Source organism: Phoca vitulina, unplaced genomic scaffold, assembly GCF_004348235.1.
Source record: "Phoca vitulina isolate PV1807 unplaced genomic scaffold, GSC_HSeal_1.0 scaffold36, whole genome shotgun sequence".
NCBI classification, from domain to species: domain Eukaryota; kingdom Metazoa; phylum Chordata; class Mammalia; order Carnivora; family Phocidae; genus Phoca; species Phoca vitulina.
The window spans coordinates 10,121,557-10,140,011 of NW_022589739.1; the positions used below are offsets into that span (position 1 = coordinate 10,121,557).

The following is an 18,455-nucleotide window of genomic DNA, read 5'->3' on the forward strand; positions in this document are numbered from 1 at the left end:
AGATTCACAGCAAAATTGAGTTGAGGACAAAGATTTCCCATATATCCCCTGTGCCCATTCATGTACCCCCTCCCCGCATTATCAGCATCCCCACCAGAGTGGTTAATTTTTTCAACTGATGAAACTACATTGACACATAATCACCCCAAACCCCCAAAAATAGTTTACATTAGGGTTCACTCCTGATGTTGTACATTGTATAGGTTTGGACAAATGTATAATGGATATATATAATGACATGCATTCCAGTATTATATAGAGTAGTTTCACCATCCTAAAAATCCTCTGTGCTCTACCTATTCATCCCTCCCTCCTTTCTACAGATTGTTTTTTGGGGAAGCTAACTTGCTTTAAGGGTGAAGGATGGATTAGATCAGTGGATAAGTGATTATTCAAGAATTAACTTACCCACTATGAGCTTGGCACTCTTCTGGTCCCAGAGAACAAAGAAAGGACACGGTCTTATTCCCAGGCAGGTCCCAGTCTAGACAGGGAGACACACCAGTTACTAGTGCTGCATCAGATGGCATATGAGGTGCTGTGGGAGTCTGGAGGAGGGCACCTTTGAAGAACCAATGAGACTTTGCCAAATGGATTATATAGAGTATATGGATGGGGATTCCAGGCCTTCAGACAGAGCTGCAGAACCCCATGATGTGTTCAGGTGACTGCATTGTTCAGATTGGCCTCAACTGTGCTGCTAAGAACTGCAGAGAGCTGAGACAAAATAGTAGACACGGACCAGATTTACAAGCTGGTCTAGACATTGCCTAATGTCCCCTCCAGAGGACAGAATCACTCCCAGTTGTGAACCACCTCTTTGTCTTAAAAATCACAGGGGGCTGGGGCACCTGGGTGGCTGAGTCGGTTAAGCGTCTATGGTCGGCTCTGGTCATGATCCAGGGTCCTGGGATCAAGCTCCACATTGGGCTCCCTGCTCAGCGGGGAGCCTGCTTCTCCCTCTCCTGCCCCCCTGATTGTGCCCGCTCTCTCTCTCTTTTCTGTCAAATAAATAAATCTTTTTTTAAAAAAGAAAATTTAAAAAAATCACAGTGGGCCAGTGAGGGGCTCTGGGCAAATCTGGTATGTCTTTTGGGAAGATTGCTTTGCCTGCATCACGGAGTATGGATGCAGGACAGAAAACAGGAGGTAGGGAGGCCTTTTAGGAGACTAGTGCTTAAAGTCTTTACTTCTCAGAAGTCCACCAGATGCCTGAGCATCTTCTCAGAGGCTGCCTGTTGGCCTAGACTTTAGGCAGTGCCTGGGCCCAGCTGACGCCTTGCCTTCTGGCTAGGGTATTTGCCTGCCTGCTGCTGTCCAGCTCCCACCCACTCTCCCATGTGTTTACTCTCCCTCTTGGCCCAGGACCAATGGGTGATGGCTTCCAAATTTCTTCCTCACTAGTGCCTGAAGAAAGAGAGTAACTCTCCAGGGGGTTTCCTGGAGTTTTTACTCTTAGTAACTATAGGGAAGCAGGAGTAAAAATGACCACTGGGTGTTCATACCTGTTAGAAGAAGTCTTAATATTGGATTCATTCAGTATACATTTATCAAGTATCTACCAAGTGCTAGTCATTGTCTTAGGGACAGAGAATACAGTAATGAATGAGTCATTACCCCCTACTTCATGGAGTTTATAGTCTAGAGGGGAGATTCTTGTACAACAAAATAGTTGTACTGCAATAAAAAAACTTCCATAATGGGGACTTATGTGAGGTACAGATAGGCAGTACAAATGCATCTCCAAAGAGGTGACCCTTAAGCTGAGACTCACAGGCTGAGCAGGAGTTTGTGAGGGGGCCAGACGGTGGGGAGGGGGGCTCCAGGCACAGAGCAGTGGGAGAGCCTGATTTGTTCAGGGCTATAAGTGGCTCAGTATCTGTCTCTGGAGTTCAAGGTGTGCAGTGGGAGAGTGGGAGGTGAGATGTGCTGGTAGGTCACACAGTGAGGAGTCAAGCCAAGCCAAGGCGTTTGAGCACTTTTCTTTAGAGAATGTTGAAGATTTTCTAGTAGAAGGGTAATATGATCATATTTGCTTTCTCAAAAGATGCTTTTGGTAGTCTAGAGCAGTGGTTCATGACTGGGAGTGATTTTGCCCCCGAGGGGACATTAGGCAATGTCTAGAGACTTCTGATAGTCACAACTGGTGGGATGCTACTGGCATCTAGTGCATAGGGGCCAGGGATGCTGTCAAACATCCCATAATGCACATGACAACACCACAACAAAGAATTATCTGGTCCAAACTGTCAGTCATACCAAGGATCAGAAATCCTGGGGTAGAGGACAGATTGGAGGGTCAGACACCTATGAGAAAGGAATCACAATAGTCCAGGGGAGAGATGACTCAGGCCTAAATCAGGACAGTGATAATGGTGATGGAGAGGAATAGACAAATAGGAGAGATAGTGAGGATTTACTTAGTCCCCAGTTGATTGATATACCGGGAGAGGAAAAGGGAAGAACAGATTTCTGGCTTGAGCAACTGCGTGGATGGAAGAGTCATTAGAGGGGGTTGGAATGATCATAAGTTTAGTTTTGGACAGGTTGGATTTAAAGTGCCTGTGGGACATCCAATTGGAGATGTTGAGCAGGCATCTGGATGTACAGGTTTGGATCTCAGAGGAGTGGTCTAGGTCAAAGTGCAGACAATGGTCAAAGCCACGGAAATGGAAGAGAAGGTCCTGAGGGAGCATGCAGAGTGAGACGAGGCCAAGGAGAGATTCCAGGGAGCAACAGTGTATGAGAACAGGCAGGAGAAAGGGAGGCGGAGGAATCTGTGGAGGGGGTTGGCAGCGGGAGAAGCAGGAGACACCTGGGAAGGAGGTCAGGACGGGGTGGATGCAGTAAGTTTGTGGCCTGGTAGGAACTTTAGAAAATTCACAGATAAGGGTCTTTATTTTCTCCCTGAAATAGTGCATTCGATGAGAGCTAGAGGTGGGTGGGGACAAGAGGAGAGAGATGAGTGGGAGAGGGAGCTGACCAAGGTTGGCCTGGGCAGCAGGTCTGAGAGCCTGCTGGAAAGGGAGACTGTGCATTTGCAGTGGAACCTCTAGCAGGAGCTGCACAGGGCGGGAAATTCACTTCTGCCTTGGTCATTTCCAGTCAGTGGCCCCTACGCCTTTTGGGGTCACTTCCTGACAACTTCCCCTGACCACTATTTATTGCCTTCTTCCTGCAGCAAGTCAGAGGGCAAAGGTCTTTAACAGCTTTTGGAGATGGTGCCGCAGCTGTGCTGCAGCCTGCCTGGATTGATGTGGGGGGATGTTTGTCTCCTGGGATATCTGGGCCCATAGCCATAGTAGAGTTGGAGCAGGATCTGTTTCCAGGGTTCAGCCATGGCAGGGTCTTAGTGTCTCTCTGGAGGGTAAACAGTGCCACAAATCACTTCTGTCAAGGGCCTGGGCAACAATCAGAAGTCCTTGGCTAGCCTTCTCTCTGAGGAACATTTTCTGGCTAAGAAGAGGGAACTCTCCAGCCTCCTCTTACAGCATGACATGATCCTAGGACCCCTGTATCCATAGAGAGTACTTTGTCACAGTCTACAGCAGTCAACACCAGCTAACACACTGTCAGGGGTCTAATGTGCACCCAACGTATAAAATGTAGTTTGAAGGAAGGTTTTGTTGTCAGGGTAATCAGAATGTCCAGTTATTCAACAAATACACATAGAGTAACTGCTGTGTGCCTGGCCCTGTCCTAGACTCAGAAGCTTTCAGAATGATGTCTCCTCTGCTCTGGTTCTGAAATGTTCAGAGGCTCCTGACATTGGTGTCTGATAGTTCAACTTTTCCTGAGCCAGTCTGGGGGATACCTAAGAATTAACCAGGAAATCCTTCCCCTACTTCTTAGTTTTGAGGAGCCCCCTGGACTTAATGACCTTGACATCCCATAGACTTGCCATTCTCCCTCTCTCACTTCCAGTGAGGTTGGCTTGAGAGGCAAGGAACGCCACAGGTGCATGAGCCACATCCATAAATTCACAGAGCAGACCCCGATCACTCCAGTGATTAGATCCCCAAATCAATCAGACCCCGCTCTGGAATGGCCAGACTCAGGAAAAAGCAGGGCTAGAACATCAGTCCCAGTAATTCCATTGGTCATCTAGTTCTCTGCTCAGAGTGATTATGAGACTTGGTGATGGTCACTAACCCCCTGTGGCCCACCTGGAATTTGCAGTCACAGCCCCAAGCACCTCCTCTGTCAGTGCAGGTGGTCCTCATCATGTGCAGATTCTGTATTTGTAAATTTGCTGACTCTCTAAAATGTATTTGTAACCCCCGAATCAATACTCATGGAGCTTTTGCAGTCATTCCAGGACATGGGCAGAATGATGAAAAATTCAAGTGGACTGATGTGCACATTCCAGGCAACACTCTGCCTTCATGTTTCAGCTCATACTGTAAACAAGGGTCCTTTCTGTGGTCTATTTGGTGCCACATTTTTCGCATTTTTGTCCCTTTTGTTTGGTGATTTTGCTCTTTAATATGGTCCCTAAGTGTAGTACTAAAGTGCTGCCTAGTGTTCCTAAGCACAGGAGGGCTGTGATGTGCCTTATGAAGACAATATATGTGTTAGATAAGCTTCATTCAGATATGATTTATAGTGCCATCAGCTGTGGATTCAATGTTAATGAATCAACAATATATTAGGTGTCTTTAAACAGAAACACACATAAAACAAGGTTTATGTATTAACCTATTGACCAGCTGACAAAAATGTTGTGACCAGAAGCTCACAGGAACCTAAACCAGGTGGTGAGGTCTGAGGTGGTGAGGTTGGGTTTTGGCCCATGTCCTACTGGTCCCCTCTCAGTGTCCACCATCCAGAGACTCTGGCACCCAGCTGGCCCAGGCCTGCCCCTTCTAATTGCCACTTAGCTCTGGCTCTTCTGTCAAAAAGACGGGGCATCACTCACCCCAGCCTCTCCCTAGGTGACAGCCACAGATGCAGACAGTGGTCCATTTGGCCTCCTCTCCTATTCCTTGGGTGCCGGACTTGGCGCCTCAGGGTCTCCCCCGTTCCGCATCGATGCCCACAGTGGTGATGTGTGCACAACCCGGACCCTGGACCGAGATCAGGGACCCTCAAGCTTCGACTTCACAGTGACGGCTGTGGATGGGGTGAGTGGGCAGACCGTGGGCAGGTTGGGGTGTTGGGATAGGGCATTCACCAGAGCCAGACAAGGCCCATCTGTCTTATGGCTGCCTGTTTCCCTAGGGGGGCCTCAAGTCCATGGTATACGTGAAGGTGTTTGTGTCAGACGAGAATGACAACCCACCGCAGTTTTACCCACGGGAGTATGCTGCCAGTCTGAGTGCGCACAGTACACCAGGCACAGCTGTGCTGAGGGTGCGTGCCCATGACCCTGATCAGGGGCCCCACGGGCGACTCTCCTACCACATCCTGGCTGGCAATAACCCCCCACTCTTTGCCTTGGATGAGCACTCAGGTGAGGATCCTCCCATTCTCAGGGCTTGTCCCCAGACCCCTCTTCCCACCTACTTAAATGAAGTACTGCCCCCCCTTCCCATAACCTTTCTACCTCTATGCTGTTTCCTTATACATCTCTGCTTCTATCCCTTCTCCCAGGGCTGTTGACAGTAGCCTGGCCCTTGGCCAGACGGGCCAACTCTGTGGTGCAGCTGGAGATTGGGGCTCAGGATGGAGGTGGCCTGCAGGCAGAGCCCAGTGCCCGAGTCAACGTCAGCATTGTGCCTGGAACCCCTGTGCCACCAGTATTTGAGCAACTACAGTATGTCTTTTCTGTACCAGAGGATGTGGCACCAGGCACCAGTGTGGGCATAGTCCAGGCGCACAATCCACCAGGTATTATTTATCATTATACCCATTTGGTGCTCTACCCAGCCACCCCAACATAACCCATCTCAAAGCACCCTACAGTATCACACCATAGATAGCCCCAGTACAAAACGTGCAGGTTCAAATCCCCAACACACCCCTGGACACAGTGCAGGCACTCTGCTTCATCCCCAGGCACGTGAAGTATCACCGTAGTGCCACCCAGCATCTCTGCCACCACCTGCCCCTCCCCTTAATAGTTTGAAAGACACAGGTGTGGATGGTGCTTAGCCCTCCTTGAGATCAGAGTCTAGGCCCCAACTCAATAGGTGCCCCCATCTCTTTCTTGATTCCTCTCTCCTTCCCCTAGGTCGCTTGGGGTCTGTGACCCTTGCCCTATCAGGCGGGGATCCCCGAGGACTCTTCTCCTTAGATGGGGCCTCAGGACTGTTACAAACACTTCGCCCTCTGGACCGGGAGCTGCTGGGACCAGTGCTGGAGCTGGAGGTGCGGGCAGGCAGTGGAGTGCCCCCGGCTTTTGCTGTAGCTCGGGTGCGTGTGCTGCTGGATGATGTGAATGACAACTCCCCTGCCTTCCCTGCACCTGAAGACACAGTGTTGCTGCCGCCAAACACTGCCCCAGGGACCCCCATCTATACACTTCGGGCTCTGGACCCTGATGCAGGTGTTAACAGTCGAGTCACCTTTACCCTGCTTGCTGGGGGTGGTGGGGCCTTCACTGTGGACCCCACTACAGGCCATGTACGGCTTATGGGACCTCTGGGGCCCCCAGGGGGGCCAGCCCATGAGCTGGAGTTGGAGGCCCGAGATGGAGGCTCCCCACCCCGCACCAGCCACTTTCGACTACGGGTGGTGGTACAGGATTTGGGGACCCGTGGGCTGGCTCCTCATTTTGACAGCCCTTCCTACCGTGTGGACCTGCCCTCAGGCACCACCCCTGGAACTAAGGTCCTGCAAGTGCAAGCTCAAGCACCAGATGGGGGCCCCATCACCTACCATCTTGCAGCAGATGGGCCAAGTAACCCCTTTGGCCTGGAACCACAGAGTGGTTGGCTATGGGTGCGAGCAGCACTGGACCGTGAGGCCCAGGAGTTGTACACACTGAAGGTAATGGCAGTGTCTGGGTCCAAAGCTGAATTGGGGCAGCAGACAGGCACAGCCACCGTGAGGGTCAGCATCCTCAACCAGAATGACCACAGTCCCCGCTTGTCTGAGGAGCCCACCTTCCTGGCTGTGGCTGAGAACCAGCCCCCAGGGACCAGCGTGGGCCGGGTCTTTGCCACTGACCGAGACTCAGGACCCAATGGACGTCTGACCTACAGCCTGCGACCGCTGTCAGAAGACAGCAAGGCCTTCCGCATCCACCCCCAGACTGGTGAGCACTGGGGCCCAAATTCTGAGACCTCATAGCCTCATCCTCAGACTGGTGAATACCCAGACAGAATCCCCAGACCCCTGCCATGAGGACCAGGACTGAGCCTGGACTTTCACCCTGGCATTCCCTCCCACACTCCCTAAACCCCAGCTTCTTAGCTGCAGGCCTCAGGCTGTACATCCCTAGCTACCCCATACATGATCCCTATCCTGCACTCCCAGGAGAGATGACCACACTCCAAACCCTGGACCGAGAGCGGCAGAGCAGCTACCAGCTCCTGGTGCAGGTGCAGGATGGGGGGAGCCCACCCCGTAGTACCACAGGCACCGTGCACATCGCAGTACTCGACCTCAACGACAACAGCCCCAGCTTCCTGCAAGCTTCCGGGGCTGCTGGCGGGGGCCTCCCTATACAGGTATGTGAAGTGGCAGGACTCTGCCCTGAAAAAGTGTGAGAGGCAGTGGGAGCTCCCCACAGAGCTGTAGGTATAGGTAAGAGAGACTGGCTCTTGGAACAGGTGTGAGAGCAAGAAAGGGGCTCTGCCTGCATTCAGGTGAGGGGAACTTGACCCTGAGATAACTCAAGAACAGGAAGGACACAGCTGTAGGTGAGTTGTGTGTCCCCACAGGTACCAGATCGAGTGCCTCCAGGGACACTGGTGACGACTCTGCAGGCCAAGGATCCAGATGAGGGGGAGAACGGCACCATCCTGTACACACTAACTGGTATGGGGGGTGGTGTGGAGAGAAGGGAGTTGGTGGTGATGGCATGACCTGCTGAGCTCTCGCCCTTCTTCCTCTACTGTTCCCAGGTCCTGGTTCAGAGCTCTTCACTCTTCACCCTCACTCGGGGGAGCTGCTCACTGCAGCACCCCTGATCCGAGCAGAGCGGCCACACTACGTGCTGACTTTGAGTGCTCACGACCAAGGCAGCCCCCCTCGGAGCTCCAGCCTCCCGCTGCTGGTGCAGGTACAGCTGCCCTTCCTTAAATCTGTCCACTTCTCTTTGGCCACCGCTATGGGCTTCTCCAAGAGCTACACCTTCACAGAATCCTTATGCCCTCTAGTCGGGCTACCCTGACTACCCTTTCAGCTACCCAGTCGGCCAGCCCAGACCCCTTTTACACGGGTCCCACTGATTCTGTCCTTCCTCTTCGGTCCACAACAGGTGCTTCCCTCAGTTCGCTCCGCTGAGCCCCCACCAGATCCCTCAGAGCCAGACCCAGCGGCTCCAGTGCCCGTCGTGTTGACGGTGACAGCGGCCGAAGGGCTGCAGCCGGGCTCCCTGTTGGGCTCTGTGGCGTCGCCGGAGCCGGCGGGGGTGGGCGCACTCACCTACACGTTGGTGGGTGGCGCCGACCCGGAGGGCACCTTCGCGCTGGACGCGGCCTCAGGGCGCTTGTACCTGGCGCGGCCCCTGGACTTCGAGGCGGGCCCGGCGTGGCGCGCTCTCACTGTGCGCGCTGAGGGCCCGGGAGGCGCGGGGGCGCGGCTGCTGCGCGTGCAGGTGCGCGTGCAGGACGAGAACGAGCACGCGCCGGCCTTCGCGCGCGATCCGCTGGCGTTGGCGCTGCCGGAGAACCCGGATCCTGGCGCAGCGCTGTACACCTTCCGCGCGTCGGACGCCGACGGCCCGGGCCCTAACAGCGACGTGCGCTACCGCCTGCTGCGCCAGGAGCCGCCGGTGCCTGCGCTTCGCCTGGACGCGCGCACCGGGGCGCTCAGCGCACCGCGAGGCCTGGACCGGGAGACCACACCCGCCCTGCTGCTGCTCGTGGAAGCCTCCGACCGGCCCGCCAACGCCAGCCGCCGGCGCGCAGCGCGCGTCTCGGCGCGCGTCTTTGTCACGGATGAGAATGACAACGCGCCCGTCTTCGCCTCGCCCTCACGTGTGCGCATCCCCGAGGATCAGCCGCCCGGGCCGGTGGCGCTGCACGTGGTAGCAAGGGACCCGGACTTGGGCGAAGCCGCACGCGTGTCCTATCGCCTGGCAGCTGGCGGGGACGGCTACTTCCGGCTACACTCCAGCACCGGTGAGTTGGGCCCGGAGGAGGTTGGGGCGAGGGAGGGTGCTGATGTGAAGGGAGTGTTGACATTTCCTTCCAACCTGCCCTACCGCTCACCTAGGAGCGCTGTCCGTGGTGCGGTCCCTGGACCGGGAACAGCGAGCTGAGCACGTACTGACAGTGGTGGCCGCCGACCACGGCTCCCCGCCGCGCTCAGCCACGCAGCTCCTGACTGTCAGTGTCGCTGATGTCAACGACGAGGCACCCGCTTTCCAGCAGCAGGAGTACAGCGTCCTCTTGCGTGAGAACAGCCCGCCTGGCACTTCTCTGCTCACTCTGCGGGCAACCGACCCAGACCTGGGTAAGACCTGAGGGGATGAGTGGAGAGGGTCACTGGGCAAGAAAGGGTATATTTACCCTCTGATCTCCTTCCATGCTGCCCCTCCTCAGGGGCCAATGGGCAAGTGACTTATGGAGGCATCTCTGGCGAAAGCTTCTCCCTGGATCCAGATACTGGAGTTCTCACGACTCTTCGGGCCCTGGATCGGGAGGAGCAGGAGGAGATCAACCTGACAGGTACACATTGACAGGACCCCAAAAGCCTGAGGTGTTGTAAGCACCAGTGTTACATGAGCAGAACCCCCAAACTACCCTCTAGAAGCTTCCACCTATTATAGCACAGCTTGTTATATTTTTGGATCCTTTTGGGGAGGCAAGAGTTGGGCAGATTGCAAGGTGATCTGACTTTTAGGCTGTTACCGTTGTGATCACACAAACTCTTAAATACATAATGCCACAGCTCTGTCCTGTAGGATTCCCTCAGATTATACTGTGGCCATCTAACAGAAAAGCATATTGATAATGAGTACCATAGAGGTTAAGTGACTTATGCAAGCTAACACAGCTTGGAAGCGGTAGAGCTAGGGCTTGAACCCACATCTTTTGATACCTTATTTAGTGCTTTTTCTGTCACATTACCACTAATCTTTCTTGCACTAAGTATGGGAAGTGGGGAAAAAAAAAGTCTTCTGACATGTATGTTTATGTGTGTATGTACACATGTAGGCACCCATGTGCTTGCAGAGTGTGGAGAGATGGACATTTTCTGGTTCATATGTGCACCTGGTGAACATGTGTGAACGCTGTGTGGTGTGGGTTTATCCATGGATGGGAGCAGGCTACATATTACTGATTTTGCTTCCCCACAGTGTATGCCCGGGACAGGGGCTCACCCCCGCTGCTGACCCATGTCACAGTGCGAGTGGCCGTGGAGGATGAGAATGACCATGCCCCAACCTTTGGGAGTGCCCACCTCTCCCTGGAGGTGCCAGAGGGCCAGGACCCCCAGACGCTTACAGTGCTGCGGGCCTCTGACCCAGATGTGGGAGCCAATGGGCAGCTGCAGTACCACATCCTGGGTGAGAAATGTCCCACATTTGCTAATCTAGCACCACTTGCCCAGATTTACTCCTTGTGGGCTTATGTCAGCCTCAGTGTGTCTGGGTTTCCTTTCCCTTTTCTTGGTCTTCTACCTTTTCAATCATGCATATATGTGTTTCTAAGTGTCTCTTTTTATACCTCTTCAGCTCTTTATGTCTCTCTGTGTCTCTGTTTTTATTTCCTGTTTCTTTTCTTTTTCTTTCTTGTTTCTCCCTGTGGAGCACTTGTTCTCAAACTTTTTGGTCTCAGTAACCCTTAATATTTTTAATTTTTGAGAACCCTGAAGAGTTTTTGTTTATATGATATCAGTATTTATTGATATAATAATATGATATTATAACAAACATATAATATAAATACATATGTATAATAAACACATTACATCAATATTTAGTATATTAGATATTAAAGCTAAGAAAAATCTTAAAACACCATTGTAAAACAACCAGTGAAGTATCCTGCTTACTGTATTTCTTCATAGGCACAAAGAAATATTAGGGGTTCAAATAGTTTGTTGGACAGCAGTGAGATTGCAAAGATTATAGCAGGTGTAACTAAAAGTAAGCCAGTAAAAACTGAATGAGTCAGGGCACCTCGGTGGCTCAGTTGGTTAAGCGTCTGCCTTCAGCTCAGGTCATGATCCTGGGGTCCTGGGATCAAACCCCATGAGCCCCACGTCATCGAGCTCTTCGCTCAGCAAGCCGGCTTCTCCCTGTCCCTCTCCCTGCTGCTCCCCCTGCTTGTGTTTCCTCTCTCTCTGTCAAATAAATAAATAAAATCTTTAAAACAACAACAGCAACAAAAAACTGAATAAGTCTTTGAAAATACACGTTTATGCTCTAAACTTTCTATCTATATTCTAGAAGACATAAGAATTCGTAAGCACACATTCCATTACTATACAAGTGATGTCATCACTTGTCATGAAGCATTTTGACTCTACATTTGTGAGATACTAAGAATTTAAAAGGGCATATAATGTTTTAGTATTACTATGAAACTAGTTTTGATTATATACTCCCTGAAAGGAGTCCCCAGACCACACTCTGAGAACAGCTGCTTTATAGTATCTTCCTTTACCATCTGTGGTTCTCCTCTCTTCCTTTCTCCCAGTTTCTCTCCCCTCCACCCCTTCCCATTTGCTGTTGCCTATATATCACCCTCACTCCCATGGGCTGACACATCTTTGTCTATGTGCACATGTACTTCTCTGCAGATGGGGACCCATCAGGAGCCTTTGTCCTAGACCTAACTTCTGGGGAGTTTGGCACCATGAGGCCACTAGACCGAGAGGTGGAGCCAGCATTCCAGCTGCGGATAGAGGCCCGGGATGGAGGCCAGCCAGCTCTCAGTGCTACTCTGCTTGTGACAGTGACAGTGCTGGATGCCAATGACCATGCCCCAGCCTTCCCTGTGCCTGCCTACTCTGTGGAGGTGCCTGAGGATGCACCTGCAGGGACCCTGCTGCTGCAGCTACAGGCTCATGACCCTGATGCTGGGGCCAACGGCCGTGTGACCTACTACCTGGGTACAGGTGCAGCAGGAGCCTTCCTGCTGGAGCCCAGCTCCGGGGAATTACGCACAGCCACAGCCCTAGACAGAGAGCAGTGTTCCAGCTATGCCTTTTCTGTGAGTGCGGTGGATGGTGCAGCTGCTGGGCCCCTGAGCACCACGGTACCTGTCACCATCACCGTGCGTGATGTCAATGACCATGCACCCATCTTCCCCACCAGTCCCCTGAGGCTGCATCTGCCCCGCCCAGGCCCCAGCCTTAGCACCCCGACCCTGGCTCTGGCCACTCTGCGAGCTGAAGACCGTGATGCTGGTGCTAATGCCTCCATCCTATACCGGCTGGCAGGCACGCCACCTCCTGGCACCACCGTGGACTCTTACACCGGTGAAATACGTGTGGCCCGCTCACCTGTAGCCCTGGGCCCCCGGGATCGTGTCCTCTTCGTTGTGGCCACCGACCTTGGCCGTCCAGCTCGCTCTGCCACTGGTGTGGTCATTGTTGGGCTACAGGGGGAGTCTGAGCGTGGACCCCGCTTTCCTCGGGCTAGTAGTGAAGCCATGCTCCGTGAGAATGCGCCCCCAGGTGGGTCCTCAACCATGCCTCCCAGCTTTGTATCCCTGGATGGGCTGGGGTTACTCACTAAAAATGTCTGGTAAACTCCCTCAGTGCTCACGGTCCAACCAATACCATCCTCTCTGCAGGGACTCCCATTGTCTCCCCTAAGGCTGTCCATGCAGGGGGCTCAAGTGGACCAATCACCTACAGCATTCTCAGTGGGAATGAGAAAGGGACATTTTCCATCCAGCCGAGTACAGGTAGGGGGCAGGAACAGGGGCTCTGTGAGAGGACAGGCTCCTGGGGGTGCTCCTCTTTGGGCCCGAGAAGGCCCTGGTTGGGGAGGGGCTGCCCTTGAGGAAGGGGCATCAGAGAGGAAGTCTCCAGGGCAAGCAAGGGCTGTCTGTGATGCTTTCTGCCTGCCCCCAGGAGTCATCACAGTTCGCTCGGCAGAGGGGCTGGACTTCGAGGCCAGCCCACGACTGCGACTGGTGCTGCAAGCAGAGAGCGGGGGAGCCTTTGCCTTCTCCGTGCTGACCCTAACCCTGCAAGATGCCAATGACAATGCTCCCCGCTTCCTGCGGCCCCACTACGTGGCCTTCCTGCCTGAGTCCCGGCCCTTGGAGGGACCTCTGCTGCAGGTATGGGATGTGATGGGAAGAGGGGGGCAGGGCTGGCTAGACTTGTCTGTGGCCAGCCCAGTGCCAGCAGCCTCCTCCTCCCACTAGGTGGAGGCAGATGACCTGGACCAAGGCCCCAGTGGACAGATCTCCTACAGCCTGGCCGCATCCCAACCAGCACGGGGTTTGTTCCATGTAGACCCAGCCACAGGCACTATTACTACCACAGCCATCCTGGACCGTGAGATCTGGGCTGAAACACGGTAAGGCCTGGCCCTGTAGGTTCCAAGACCCCATCCTGGCTCCATCCAGTTTCAAGCCCAGCCCTGAATCCCTCTCAATCTCTAGGCCACATCCTGAGTCCCCCAGGCCCCCAGGCTGTCGTGAGTCCTCCTAGCCCTGCCCAGGGTTTTCCCTTATCCCCAGGCCCCACCTCTGATTGTGCTCTGTGTCCAGGCTGGTACTGATGGCCACAGACAGAGGAAGCCCAGCCCTGGTGGGCTCAGCTACCCTGACGGTGATGGTCATCGACACCAATGATAATCGCCCCACCATCCCCCAGCCCTGGGAGCTCCGAGTGTCAGAAGGTGAGGGCTCGGGAAAGTGAGAGGTAGAGAGGGTGGTAGGGCAGCACTTTACCCCACCCTGGGGCTCCAGGGGTGTCTTGGACCATGCCAAACACACTTGTCCCATGTATTGCAGATGCACTATTGGGCTCAGAGATTGCACAGGTAACAGGGAATGATGTGGACTCAGGACCGGTGCTGTGGTATGTGCTGAGCCCATCTGGACCCCAGGATCCCTTCAGCGTAGGTCGCTATGGAGGCCGCCTCTCCCTCACGGGCCCCCTGGACTTTGAGCAACGTGACTGCTATCACCTGCAGCTGCTGGCACATGATGGGCCTCATGAGGGCCATGCTAACCTCACAGTGTTTGTGGAGGATGTCAATGACAATGCACCTGCTTTCTCACAGAGCCTCTACCAGGTACTGATGCCCCCAGCTGACCCCACACCTGGGCCCAGGGTTGTTCATGTTGGAAGGAAGTGGCAAGGCTAGAAGTGTCTGAGGTGGGCTGGATGTTGGAACTGACCTGAGGATGGAGCCCTGGGGATGGGAGGGTCCCATCTCAAACCAGCCTTCCAAGTTCTAGGAACTATGTCCAGGTTCTTCATCCTGTGCCCAGAAATGGAGGAAGGTGGGCAGTGTGAACACTGAGTATGGGCTTCAAGCTGGCATGGATGCCAAGCAGGGCTCATGGGACCAAGCTCCAGAACACAGGCTGAGTGGACAATAGGGCAGCTGGGAAACAGCCATAAACACTTGTCCTCACTCCTCAGGTGACACTGCTTGAACACACACCTCCAGGCAGTGCCATTCTCTCCGTCTCTGCCACTGACCGGGATTCAGGTGCCAATGGTCACATTTCCTACCACCTAGCTTCCCCTGCTGAGGGCTTCAGTGTTGACTCCAACAATGGTACGTCCTTCCTAGGATCTGACCCCTTATCTTTGACCATGATGGGCCATATTTTGACTCCATTCCTAGAATTTGCCTGAATTCTTAACTCCTGGATCTCTGACCCAGTGAGAACATTTTCCCTCCTTTGTCTCTGTTTTAAACTCTGTCCTGACTACATGTCTAGAAGCCATTTCGTGAATCCTGGAGACCATTCCATAAATTCCCAGCACATAGGCCATTCCCTGGAGTCTGACTTCCAAGGCCATTTCTTAGGCCCCCAAAGGATCACCCCTGTACTCACCTACAGCGTCTGCTGAACGCATATTTCTCTCCATTCCCTTCTCATCTCAGGGACTTTGTTCACAACAGTGGGGACAGTGGCCTTGGGCCAGGAGGGGCCAGGAGTGGTGGACGTGGTGCTGGAAGCACGAGATCATGGGATGCCAGGACGGGCAGCAAGAGCCACAGTGCATGTGCAGCTGCAGGACCAGAATGACCACACCCCCAGCTTCACATTGCCACACTACCGTGTGGCTGTGACTGAGGATCTGCCCCCTGGTTCCACCCTGCTCACCCTGGAGGCCACGGATGCCGATGGAAGCCGCACCCATGCCGCCGTGGACTATAGCATTGTCAGTGGCAACCGGGGCCGAGTCTTCCAGCTGGAACCCCGGCTGGCTGAGACTGAGGAAGGTAGTGGACTAGGCCCCCAGGCACTGGGCTGCCTGGTGTTGCTTGAGCCTCTAGACTTTGAAACCCTAACCCAGTACAACTTAACTGTGGCTGCAGCTGACCGGGGGCAGCCTTCTCGCAGTTCAGCCGTGCCTGTCACCGTCACTGTGCTGGATGTCAATGACAACCCCCCTGTCTTCACTCGAGCGTCCTACCGCATGGCGGTTCCCGAGGACACACCTGTTGGAGCTGAGCTGCTGCACGTGGAGGCCTCTGATGCTGACCCGGGTCCTCATGGCCTTGTGCGTTTCACCCTTAGCTCAGGCGACCCTTCTGGGCTCTTTGAACTGGATGAGAGCTCAGGTGCCTTGCGACTCGCCCGCCCCTTGGACTGTGAGACCCAGGCTCGACATCAGCTTGTAGTGCAGGCTGCCGACCCTGCTGGGGCACACTTTGCTCTGGCACCAGTGACCATCGAGGTCCAGGATGTGAATGACCATGGCCCAGTCTTCCCACTGAGCTTGCTCAGCACCAGCCTGTCAGAGAACCAGCCTCCAGGCACCCTTGTGACCACTCTGCATGCGATTGATGGGGATGCTGGGGCTTTCGGGAGGCTCCGCTACAGCCTGTTGGAGGCCGGGCCAGGGCCTGAGGGCCGTGAGGCATTTGCACTGAATAGCTCAACAGGGGAGTTGCGGGCACGAGTGGCCTTTGACTATGAGCACACAGGAAGCTTCCAGCTCCTGGTGGGTGCTGCGGATGCTGGGAATCTCTCAGCCTCGGTCACTGTGTCTGTACTGGTGACAGGGGAGGATGAGTATGACCCAGTATTCCTGGCTCCGGCTTTCCACTTCCAGGTGCCAGAAGGTGCCCGGCGTGGCTACAGCCTGGGTCATGTGCAGGCCACAGATGAGGATGGAGGTGCCGATGGCCTGGTGCTCTATTCCCTTGCCACCTCTTCCCCCTATTTTGGTATCAACCAGACTACAGGTGCCCTGTACCTTCGAGTGGACAGCCAGGCACCAGGCAGCGGAACAGGCACTTCTGGGAGTGGAGGCCGGACACGGCGTGAGGCACCACGGGAGCTGAGGCTGGAGGTGGTGGCACGGGGGCCTCTGCCTGGTTCCCGGAGTGCCACAGTGCCCGTGACTGTGGATATCACCCACACTGCACTAGGCCTGGCACCCGACCTCAACCTGCTATTGGTGGGGGCTGTGGCGGCCTCCCTGGGAGTTGTGGTGGTGCTTGCACTAGCAGCCCTGGTCCTAGGGCTGGTGCGGGCCCGTAGCCGCAAGGCTGAGGCAGCACCTGGTCCGATGTCACAGGCAGCGCCCCTGGCCAGTGGCTCTCTGCAGAAGCTAGGCCGAGAGCCACCCAGCCCACCACCCTCAGAGCACCTCTATCACCAGACTCTCCCCAGCTATGGTGGGCCAGGAGCTGGAGGACCCTACCCCCGAGGTGGCTCCTTGGACCCTTCACACTCCAGTGGTCGAGGCTCAGCAGAGGCTGCAGAGGATGACGAGATCCGCATGATCAATGAATTCCCGCGTGTGGCCAGTGTGGCTTCTTCCTTGGCTGCCCGTGGCCCCGACTCAGGCATCCAGCAGGATGCAGATGGACTGAGTGACACATCCTGCGAGCCACCTGCCCCTGACACCTGGTATAAGGGCCGCAAGGCAGGGCTGCTGCTGCCAGGTGCAGGAGCCACTCTGTACCGAGAAGAGGGCCCACCAGCCCCTGCCACAGCCTTCCTGGGGGGCTGTGGCCTGAGCCCTGCACCCACCGGGGACTATGGCTTCCCAGCAGATGGCAAGCCGTGTGTGGCAGGTGCACTGACAGCCATTGTGGCTGGTGAGGAGGAGCTCCGTGGCAGCTATAACTGGGACTACCTGCTGAGCTGGTGCCCTCAGTTCCAGCCACTGGCCAGTGTCTTCACAGAGATTGCCCGGCTCAAGGATGAAGCTCGGCCATGCCCCCCGGCTCCCCGTATTGACCCACCACCCCTCATCACTGCTGTGGCCCACCCAGGAGCCAAGTCTGTGCCCCCTAAGCCAGCCAGCACGGCAGCAACCCGGGCCATCTTCCCACCAGCCTCTCACCGCTCCCCCATCAGCCACGAAGGCTCCCTATCCTCAGCTGCCATGTCTCCCAGCTTCTCACCCTCACTGTCTCCTCTGGCTGCTCGTTCACCCGTTGTCTCGCCATTTGGGGTGGCCCAGGGCCCCTCAGCCTCAGCACTCAGCGCAGAGTCCGGCCTGGAGCCACCTGATGACACAGAGCTGCACATCTAGCTGTGGCCCAGGCTGGGCCCCGACCTGGGATGCGCACAGCGTCCCCAATGCAGGCCCCATCTGAGCCTGCCCTGGGCAGCCTCGGACCATGATTGACCACGGGGGAGGCCAGCTCCCCATCCTAAACCCCTCCAGTGAGGGTAGGTCCCACATCTCACCCGGCCCCATCAGAGCACAGTGCCACAGAGGCTCTGTTGGGCACTGACCTGGGGCCAGGTCCAATGCGGGGAGAAATATGAAGGAGGCAGCAGCCCTGGGTTCTCCTCAGTGAGGGCTTCCTGCCCTGCACCAGCACCCTGAGGTGGAGCTGAGACTTTATTTATTGGGGGGTAGGGGGATGGGGGAGGTCCCTCCAACCTATTTGGGCCCAGCTCCTTTGGGTTCCACTGACACCCCTGCCCCTGCACAGAACCAAGTGCCAATTCTCACTCTGGAGCCTTAATAAACTGCAGTTTGTATCCAGTGTCCGGCTGTATTCTGTGGGGGCCGTGGGGCGGGGGGATGATTGCCAGGCATCTGATACATTGTGGACACCTCAGGGGGCACAGAGGGGTGGTGGACACGGGCATCTAGGGTGGGGATGGCCCTGGGAGCCCAAGCCAAGCCTGAGGCTGAGTGTCACATGTCTGCAGTTGGCCTTTCCTACTCACAAGGGCTGGGAAGCCAGACAGAAGGCAGACAGCAGGGGCTTCCTTAAGGCA

General features: G+C 55.1%; 1 protein-coding gene across 1 annotated transcript in view; it reads left to right on the top strand.

The window, feature by feature from the left end:
- DCHS1 (dachsous cadherin-related 1) overlaps nucleotides 1-18,383 on the top strand; it is a 34,973-nt gene extending 16,590 nt beyond the window's left edge. Inside the window, exons 3-21 of the mRNA XM_032427122.1 lie at nucleotides 4,935-5,123; nucleotides 5,221-5,452; nucleotides 5,593-5,829; nucleotides 6,173-7,198; nucleotides 7,420-7,613; nucleotides 7,827-7,923; nucleotides 8,010-8,167; nucleotides 8,366-9,230; nucleotides 9,325-9,564; nucleotides 9,654-9,779; nucleotides 10,412-10,621; nucleotides 11,860-12,738; nucleotides 12,858-12,971; nucleotides 13,141-13,352; nucleotides 13,440-13,594; nucleotides 13,788-13,918; nucleotides 14,034-14,317; nucleotides 14,671-14,809; nucleotides 15,143-18,383. Coding sequence (XP_032283013.1) covers nucleotides 4,935-5,123; nucleotides 5,221-5,452; nucleotides 5,593-5,829; nucleotides 6,173-7,198; nucleotides 7,420-7,613; nucleotides 7,827-7,923; nucleotides 8,010-8,167; nucleotides 8,366-9,230; nucleotides 9,325-9,564; nucleotides 9,654-9,779; nucleotides 10,412-10,621; nucleotides 11,860-12,738; nucleotides 12,858-12,971; nucleotides 13,141-13,352; nucleotides 13,440-13,594; nucleotides 13,788-13,918; nucleotides 14,034-14,317; nucleotides 14,671-14,809; nucleotides 15,143-17,754 — 8,100 coding nt within the window. The 3' untranslated portion in view covers nucleotides 17,755-18,383. The remainder of the gene's footprint in view (nucleotides 1-4,934; nucleotides 5,124-5,220; nucleotides 5,453-5,592; nucleotides 5,830-6,172; nucleotides 7,199-7,419; nucleotides 7,614-7,826; nucleotides 7,924-8,009; nucleotides 8,168-8,365; nucleotides 9,231-9,324; nucleotides 9,565-9,653; nucleotides 9,780-10,411; nucleotides 10,622-11,859; nucleotides 12,739-12,857; nucleotides 12,972-13,140; nucleotides 13,353-13,439; nucleotides 13,595-13,787; nucleotides 13,919-14,033; nucleotides 14,318-14,670; nucleotides 14,810-15,142) is intronic.
- The last annotated feature ends 72 nt before the right edge of the window (nucleotides 18,384-18,455 follow it).